This window comes from Arachis hypogaea, chromosome 5, assembly GCF_003086295.3.
Source record: "Arachis hypogaea cultivar Tifrunner chromosome 5, arahy.Tifrunner.gnm2.J5K5, whole genome shotgun sequence".
NCBI lineage: Eukaryota > Viridiplantae > Streptophyta > Magnoliopsida > Fabales > Fabaceae > Arachis > Arachis hypogaea.
The window spans coordinates 90,857,464-90,867,385 of NC_092040.1; the positions used below are offsets into that span (position 1 = coordinate 90,857,464).

Genomic DNA, 9,922 nt, shown 5'->3' on the forward strand with positions numbered 1-9,922 from the left:
AGGCATAACCTGTGTATGCATATAGTTTATACCAATCTCGGCGGAACAATGTACTGTTCAGATGTAACATATTCAATTTCAATGAAATTACAAAATTTTTGGAGAAAATATTATAGTTTACATGTATTTTATTGATCTGAAGGGAGGCAAGCTCAGTTAATTTGAAGACGTTATTGATACAGACATGCAATGATTTCTAGCAAAACCAAAAGGTCAAAATGAAAAATTCCTTTATTTTCCAAGATTTTTGGAGAAATTATTGAATTCTATATTAACTATTGATAATTGTTAAATTTTGTTCATACACATATAGTTACATAGATCATATATTAATTTTAAACAACACAATCCTAGATGCCTAGATCCTCCAATTTAGAGTTGACAAAGTTCCTAACTAGAAATTTAATTTAAAAAAAAAAAACAGTGAATTGCATATTATCATGAGTACTTAGTAACTATGGTTCAACTTCACATAGGATATATACTTTAAGGTAATAGCATATTATAAGATTCAACACACACTAGGATATTCAAAACTCATATACACTATCCTTTGGTCGCTACTTAGAAATGGCCAAAAATGGAATGGGAGATAGGGTCATTTTGAATTTCTTCATGACCATACAGATGATGAAAATGAACTCGAACAAAATGATAAGAAGCTGAAAGAAGAGGAGGTTTCAGTGGAGAGGGTGTTTCAGCACAAAGTGGTGCCATCATGGAGAAACCAGCTTACTTTGAGAGCCTTTGCAGTGAGCATTGCACTCAATTTACTCTTCACATTCATTGTGATGGAGCTCAACCTCACAACCGGCATTATACCTTCGCTGAATGTCTAAGCAAACCTTCTTGGGTTCTTCTTTTTGAAAACATGGACTACTCTTAGAAAAGTTTGGAATGTTGAGGCAACCTTTTACAAGACAGGAGAACACAGTCATCCAAACATGTGTTGTTGCTTCTTCTAGCATAGCTTTAGCGGTATACCTTCTTTCTAAAGTGGTTGTTGGACTCTATCCTCATTGCATTCATTCCTTGAAAATTCGATGTGATTAGTCTAACAGTGCTTCTTATCATTGAAATTAATGAGAGTTCTTTTCAAATTTTCTGTATCATTTTTAAGCAAACTAAGTTATGTAGTATTGACCTTGGCTATTAATCTCATTGCTTATAAAATGGTGAGATAATTCCCCTTGTTCAGTATTCTTTTTGGATAAGATAAAGTTCACAGCAAAATCTTCAAAGAGAAAGGTTAAGAGTACATTTAAATATTTATGTATTCAAGTGTAATAATTTTGTTTTGGTATGGATAGCACTGGTTAAATCATTTTAATTGTGTAGTATCACTAATTAAAATGACTGTTTATGTGAAAATGCCTAAACCTAAAGCTTATAATAGAATGGCCTTCTTATACTTTTTTGGGTGAGATGAGTAAAAAGTTGATGTCTTCTATCAGCTTCAAGTAACAACTTAGAAAAAGTTTTAAGATACTTTATCTTATGTCAGATCATTGTTTTAATGCTGAATGAAAATTCTCATTGAGGATCCCAAATTAGGGTGGATGATTGCTTTCCTATTTGTTGTTAGCTTTGTTGGAATCTTCTCAGTTGTACCTTTAAGAAAGATATGCCTAATTCTTGGAACATTAATTGTAGTATCCATTACTCTTGTCTTGATTGAATTTTGCATCTAATGTCTTCATTGCAGGTTATGATAATTGACTTCAAGTTGACATATCCAAGTGGTACTGCGACTGTGCATCTCATCAACAGCTTCCACACTCCTCAAGGAGCAAAACTAGCAAAGTAGGCAATTCAGCAGACTTTAGCTTACTAGAAATAACAGCATCAAAGTTCAATATCCAAATTTAATCGCCTGCCCTTTTCTTCTTTCTCAGGAAGCAAGTGAAAGTGTTGGGAAAATTCTTCAGTTTCAGTTTCTTGTGGGGTTTCTTTCAATGGTTCTATACAGCTACTGAACAATAAGGATTTCAAGCCTTCCCTTCACTGGGACTCAAGGCATATCAGAACAGGTATGCTAATTGCTAACACCTCTTCATTTTAGATCAATTCTATTTATCTCAGCATGAGAACTGCATAATCTATCCTCAATTAGAGAGTTATTAATCCAATCTATACTTGTTCTCAGGTTTTACTTTGATTTCTCTGCAACCTACATTGGAGTGGGAATGATTTGCCCCTACATCATAAATATATCAGTGCTCCTTGGAGGAATTCTTTCTTGGGGGATAATGTGGCCAATCATAGAGAACAAAGAAGGTGATTGGTATCCTAGGAACCTTGGTGGTGGAAGCCTTCATTGAATCCAAGGTTATAGGGTAAGTTTCTGGTTGTGAAGAACCTCTAGTCCCACTAGCATTCTTTCAATGGAAGTGAGTGAGGTTTATCAACTAATTGGATTTACCTACCTTGATCTCAGGTATTTATATCCATAGGCATGATCCTTGGAGATGGTTTATATAACTTCTTCAAGGTGATAACTCATACCTTCTTCGGTTTGTATACATATCCGACACAAACAAAGGGAAGATGTTCTTCCTGTTGATGATTAGGACTCTTCCTTGAGTCTTAAGCAATCTTATGATGATCAGTGCCGCACTGAACTCTTTCTTAAAGATCAGATTCCAACATGGTTCGCAGTTGGAGGCTATGTTGCTATTGCTGCCAATTCCATAGCCACTTTGCCTCATATCTTTCACCAACTAAAATGGTATTACATACTTGTTATCTACCTCACTGCTCCAACATTGGCATTCTGCAATGCTTATGGTTGCGGCCTAACAGATTGATCACCGGCATACACATATGGAAATATTGCCATCTTCACAATTGGAGCATGGGCAGGTTCGTTGCACGGTGGAGTTCTAGCTGGCCTTGCATCTTGTGGAGTGATGATGAACATTGCTTCCACAGCTTCTGACCTTACACAAGATTTTAAGACCGGCTTCCTCACCCTTGCTTCGCCTCGCTCCATGTTTGTAAGCCAAGTAATTGGCACAACCATGGGTTAGTTTCTCCTTGTGTCTTCTGGATTTTCTACAATGCATTTCCTGACCTTGGGACAGTTACAAGTGAATACCCTGCCCCATATGCATTGGTTTTCCGGAACATGGCAGTATTAGGAGTATAAGGCTTTGAGAATTGCTTATTGCTTTGTTATGCTCTCTTTGGTTATGCCATTGTAATAAACTTGATCAAAGGTCTCTTGGGTAAGAAAGGGAGGTTTATACCAGTTCCAATGACAATGGCCATTCCTTTCTACATAGGACCATACTTTGCCATTGAAATGTGTGTTGGAAGTTTGATATTGCTTGTGTGGGAAAAGATTAACAAGGTCAAAGCAGATACTTTTGGAGCAGCTGTAGCTTCTGGTTTGATATGTGGTGATGGAATATGGACTCTGCCAGCTTCAGTTCTTGCCCTTGCTGGAATTAGGACACCTATTCGTATGAAGTTCTTGTCATGGGCCACAAATGAGAGGGTTGATGCTTTCTTAGGGAGCTAAGGCTAATGCTATTATCATCTTGTAAATCTTTGAAGCAAAAAATCAAGGTCAGTTGAGTTGAGTTTCATTTATATATAAAACCACTTGTAGTAGAAGCATAAAACTTTTTATCATTTCCTTGTAAGTTTCTGGAAAAATTTTATTATTTTGCGAAATAATCTAGTTTTAAATGAAATATATTTAGAGTTTGTTTTAAGTGAGGTTTTAGGAAAAGATTTTTTTAATTTTTTTTGAAAAAATAAAAATAATTTTATATTTAAATATTTAATGTAAGAATATATTTTTATCTAACAATTACATTTAAATACAATAATATAAAAATATTTTTGTTTATTTATAATGTTAAAAATATTTTTTAATTATTTTTTAAAAAAATATAAATTATAACTTCAAAAAAAAATATTTTTTTAACACTTTTAATATTTTTATTATTAAAATTTTGTCTAAAAAATAAATAAAAATGACTTAATAAGTTAATAACACTCAAATAAGTTTTTAATTTTGATCAGTATAAAATAATTTTATAATTGTTAATATATTGACAAATATAATTAGACTGATGAGGTAAAATGTTTTACCTTAAAACCGCCATGGACTTGGGTTGAGAACCTTGTGGCGAGTGCTTCATCTGCCAGAAACCCTCATCACTCATCGCTCATGTTGCGTTCATCAACTAGAACTTCTCTGCGTCTCTTTTGGCAGCAAAATCAGTTAGGTACTCTTTCCCGTCCCAAACCCTTCCTTCTTCGCACTTCCCTCTCTTCTTCCACTCATATTCATGCCATCAAGGACAGAACCTATCTCATTAATTCTATTAGGAATCTCCAAAACCTTGATCCTGCTTTGCATCTCTTTCAGCAAATGCTTTCCATGAATCCTTTGCCATGTGTGAAGGACTTCAACCTTTTGTTTGGCTCTGTTGCTAAGATGAAGCATTACACAGTCGCCATTTCTTTAATCAAACACGTGTTCTCCTTAGGAGTCAAATCTGATACATTTACTCTCAGTATTGTTGTCAATTGTCTGTGCCGTTTGAATCACACATCCTTTGCCTTCTCTGTGGTGGGGATGATGTTCAAAATCGGCTTGGAGCCCGATGTGGTCACATTTACCGCCATTGTTAATGGTCTTTGTATTGAAGGCAATGTGGATCTTGCTATATGGTTAGCTGACCACATGGATAACATGGGATATCAATCCAACAGCCGCACCTTTGGAGCAATTATAAATGGATTGTGCAAGATTGACAAAATCCCTGCTGCCATTGCCATTCTAAGGAAGGCAGAAACAAGAAAGTGCAAACCAAGTGTTGATGTTACGGGTTATAGCACAATTGTGGATAGCCTTTGCAAGGATGGGCTGGTATCTGAGGCTTTGAGTCTATTCTCGGAAATGACAACAAAAGGTCTTCAACCCGATACTATCACTTACAATTGCTTGATTCAAGGACTCTGTACTTTCAGCAGATGGCAAGAGGCTGCGTCTTTACTCAGCGAGAGGAAGCAAAAGGGAATTATGCCGGATACATATACTTTTAATATTTTAGTGGATGCTCTTTGTAAAGAGGGAAAGATTTCCAGTGCTAGAGCCATACTTGGTCAAATGGTACGAATGGGCGAGGAGCCTGATGTTGTCACCTATAACTCAATGATTGCTGGTTATTGTTTACTAAGTCAAACGGAGGAGGCCATGAAAGTATTTCATTTGATGATTCACAAGGGATGCCTACCAAATGTTAGGACTTATACGTCGTTAATCCACGGGTGGTGCAAGATCAAAAGGATTAATAGGGCTATTTATCTCTTGGAAGAAATGATCAATAAAGGACTAAATCTGAATGTTGTTACTTGGACTGCCCTTATTGATGGATTTTGCAGAGTGGGGAAACCGATAGCTGCTAAAGAATTGTTTTTTACAATGCACAAGTTTGGTCAACATCCTAATCTACCGACCTGTCGGATTATATTGGATGGCCTATTCAAATTCCATTTGTTTTCTGATGCAATATCATTATTTAGAGAAATGGAGAAGAATAATTTGGATCTTGATATTGAAATTTACAATGTGGTGCTCGATGGGATGTGCAATGCTGGAAAACTAAATGATGCGTTCAAACTCTTCTCTTGTCTTCCAGCAAAAGGCTTGAAACCTGATGTATATACTTATACAATAATGATCCAAGGTCTATGTAGGGAAGGACTTGTGGTTGATGCTGAAGAGTTACTAATGAATATGGAAAAGGATGGCTGCCTGCCTAATTCCTGCACTTATAATGTCTTCGTCCAAGGATTACTGCGACAAAATGATGTTCCGAAGTCAATAAAATGTCTTCAGATTATGAAAGGCAAAGGTTTTTCCGCAGATGCTACCACTGTGAAATTGCTTATAGATTACTTCTCTGTCCACAACGGAGAGAATGCTTTTCAAGAATTTGTGCCGAAAATTACTTGAATAAATCAATATAACCAATTAGTTTATTATTTCAATCGACAATTTGATGTTTCGGCTTTTAGTTGTTCCGTGCGTACATATATTCTGTATTATTTGGTTGTTTAATTTTGAGGCTTTGGATTGGGATAAGTTTGTCTGGAGTTTCTGAAGAATATGAAACTGATTCTTCCATGTTCCTCTTTGTTTGCAAATGGCCACAGCAGAGCAAGAATGTCCTTCTTGAGAAGGTTATGCATTGTGTTATTCTAGTCTAGTTTGTTTCAAGCTTCATTCCTTTGGATTTTTACGGAGCAAGGTAACACTTATGATATGATAGTTTGTGAGCTAATTGGATTCACTTCTTAATTTTTGGAGAAGGCTGGCCTATTCATATACCAACCAAAGCTTAATGATGTAAACTCATATATCATTCATGTATACAGCAACCCATTAGTTAGTGACAAATTCTTAAATGGAGTTCAAATTCACAATAAATTAGTTTTTGTCAGATTCGCGATAAATTAGTTCTTATCTTATCAAGTTGGAAGATACCATTGGGAAAAAAAGAGTTATTTCTGACATGCCAAATATATAGGCTATTTTTGAATTGGTTCCAAGAGTTAAAGATCTAATTACTGAAAACAGAAATTAAAATCAGAATCTCATTCCAGAATTATTTTCTCAAGACGTTGCAGACAAGATTTTGTCAGTTAAAATTCAGCAAAGTAGGGACAAATTGCAATGGATTGCAATGAAACTTGAACAAATCCAAGCAATATGATATAGTTTCAGGTACAGATTGACTATTTATTTTACCATCCGCTTCTGGAGCTTTGCCCGAATTATATGCTGTAGAAAAAACTATGGATTGATCTATGGAAGTTAAAGTTGCCTCACAAAATTAAGCTATTTATCTGGAAGGCTTTCCATGGTTGGCTTCTGGTGCTTGCTTAGATTCACCACCACATCCCATCTATATCGCCAATATGCCCTGCGGTTATAAAGTATTAGAAACAATCACTCATTGTTTGATCGATTGCTCTAAAATTAAAGAAGTATGGTCTTAGAGTTATCTTCGTGACTGTCTTCCTCCTCAGAGCCCTAACGACTTTTGGAATGGTGGATGCTTAACCCGTTGAAGAATGATGACCGTAATCCTTAATTGCTTGCCATTATTTGCTGGAACTGCTAGAAAGCTCACAACCAGTTAATTTTTGAAAGTTCTACTTTAATGTCGTCAACCATTCTAGCAAGTGTCAAGTTGCTCTGTGAAATCCAAAAAACTCCCAATTTCATTTCCATGAGACAAACTCTTAGTTTCATTTAATTTGATTTATCATTCTTTTTTCTTTAAGATTTTTCTTCGTTTTTCGACCATGCACTATTGGATGAAATTGTTTTGGAAAATTCCCACCTTTTATTTTATTATGCTGTCCTACTTTTGAATACCTTTATATTTCATTTTTCAATAACTAATGAAATATAACCTTCTATTTTTGAAAAAAAAAAAAAACAAGTATTAGCTATGAGCTTCAGCTGCACATGGATTTATGTCTTAAAAGAACTAAATAATTACTTAAAATGTTTTACACTCCCCATACAAATCGCCATGAACCTCACAAGTAATCACAACATTGTGGCGAGCGTAGTTGGTGACTGGCGAGTGCTTCATCTCCCAGAAATCCTCATCGCTATTCACTCGTCTCTCATGTTGCGTTCATCAACCAGAACTTCTCTGCGTTTCTTTCGGCAGCAAAATCAATTTGGTACTCTTTCTCATTCCAAACCCTTCATTTTTCCCACTCATATTGATGCCATCAAGGACAGACCCCTTCTCGTAGATTCTATTAGGAATCTTCAAAACCTTGATTCTGCTTTGCATCTGTTTGACAAAATGGTTTCCATGAACCCTTTGCCATGCGTGAATGACTTTAACTTTTTGTTTAGCTCTATTGTTAAGATGAAGCATTACACAGCTGCCATTTCGTTAATCAAATACTTGTTCTCCTTACGACTCAAATCTGATATCTATACACTCAATATTGTCATCAATTGTCTGTGCCGTTTGAACCACACTCACTTTGCCTTCTCTGTGGTGGGGATGACGTTTAAAATCGGCTTGGAGCCCGATGTGGTCACATTTAACACCATTGTTAATGGTCTTTGTATTGAAGGCAATGTGGATTATGCTATTTGGTTTCTTGACCACATGGATTACATGGGATATCAACCCGACGCCCACACGTTTGGAACAATTATAAATGGATTGTGCAAGATGGGCAACACCCCTGCTGCCATTGCCATTCTAAGGAAGACGGAAACAAGAAACCGCAAACCAAGTGTTGATGTTGCAAGTTATAGCACAATTGTGGATAGTCTTTGCAAGGATGGGTTGGTTTCTGAGGCTTTGAGTCTATTCTCCGAAATGACAACGAAAGGTCTTCAACCCGATACTATCACTTACAATTGCTTGATTCATGGACTCTGTACTTTCAACAGATGGCAAGAGGCTGTGTCCTTACTGAGCGAGAGAAAACAAAAGGGAATTATGCCGGATACGCATACTTTTAATATTTTAGTGGATGCTCTTTGTAAAGAGGGAAAGATTTCAAGTGCTAGAGCCATACTTGGTCAAATGGTTCGAATGGGAAAGGAGCCTACTGTTGTTGCCTATAACTCAATGATTGCTGGTTGTTGTTTCCTAAGTGAAATGGAGGAGGCCATGAAAGTATTTGATTTGATGGTTCACAAGGGATGCCTACCAGACGCCAACACTTATACTACATTAATCCATGGGTGGTGCAAGATCAAAAGTATTAATAGGGCTATTTATCTCTTGGAGGAAATGATCAATAAAGGATTAAATATGAATGATTCGACTTGGAATACTCTTATCGGTGGATTTTGCAGAGTGGGTAAACCTTTAGCTGCTAAAGAATTGTTTTTTACAATGCACAAGTTTGGTCAACAGCCTGATCTACTGACCTGTGGGATTCTATTGGATGGCCTATTCAAATGCCATTTGTCTTCTGATGCAATATCGTTATTTAGAGAAATGGAGAAGAATAATTTGGATCTTAATATTGTAACTTATAGTTTGGTGATGAATGGGATGTGCCAAGCTGGAAAACTAAATGATGCACGTGAACTCTTCTCCTGTCTGCCAGCAAAAGGCTTGAAGCCTGATGTATATACTTATACAATAATGATCCAAGGTCTTTGTAGGGAAGGACTTTTGGTTAATGCTGAAGAGTTACTGATCAATATGGAAGAGGATGGCTGCCTGCCAAATTCCTGCACATATAATGTCTTCGTCCGTGGATTACTGCGACAAAATGATGTTCCGAAGTCAATAAAATATCTTCAGATTATGAAAGACAAAGGTTTTTCTGCAGATGCCACCACTGTGAAATTGCTTATAGGTCACTGCTCTGTCCACAATGCTTTTCAAGAATTTGTGCACAAGATTATTTGAATAATAAATATAACCTATTAGTTCATTATTTGAATCGAGGATTTGATGTTTTAGATGTTGCATAACATAGTCTGTATTACTTGGTTGTTTAATTTTGAGGCTTTAGATTGGGATAAGTTTGTCTGGACTTTCTGAACATATGAAACTGATACTTCCATGTTCCTCTTTGTTTGCAAATTGGCTACAGCATAGTAAGAATCTCTTTCTTGAGAAGGTTATGCATTGTGTTATTCTAGTCTAGTTTGTTTTATGCTTCATTCATGGGGGTTTTTACGGAGCAAGGTAAAACTTATGATAGTTTGTGAGCATTGAATTGGATTCGTTTCTTAATTCTTGTGTGTTTTATAGAAGATCCAGATGTGGGGTATTGTACACCGAAATCAGTCACCAAAGTTAACCACCAGTATAAAATAAATGTTACAATATAAATACATATTAAAAATAAATTAAACCACACATGTATTTATACACAAATACATTGGTGGCTGATTTTG

The 9,922-nt window shown here is 36.0% G+C and overlaps 2 protein-coding genes across 2 annotated transcripts; both read left to right on the forward strand.

Annotated features, from left to right (window-relative positions):
• Positions 1-1,899: 1,899 nt before the first annotated feature.
• Positions 1,900-6,464, forward strand: LOC112803720 (uncharacterized). The gene is made up of 2 exons (XM_072237436.1): positions 1,900-2,030; positions 2,147-6,464. The coding sequence occupies exon 2, from the start codon at positions 4,181-4,183 to the stop codon at positions 5,972-5,974; it is 1,794 nt and encodes a 597-aa protein (XP_072093537.1). The 5' UTR covers positions 1,900-2,030; positions 2,147-4,180; the 3' UTR covers positions 5,975-6,464.
• A 1,066-nt stretch (positions 6,465-7,530) lies between these two features.
• LOC112801864 (uncharacterized) lies at positions 7,531-9,646 on the forward strand. Its single transcript, XM_025844810.3, has 2 exons — positions 7,531-7,719; positions 8,128-9,646. Exons 1-2 carry the CDS (start codon positions 7,563-7,565, stop codon positions 9,426-9,428), a joined length of 1,458 nt encoding a protein of 485 aa, XP_025700595.1. The 5' UTR covers positions 7,531-7,562; the 3' UTR covers positions 9,429-9,646.
• Positions 9,647-9,922: the final 276 nt, after the last annotated feature.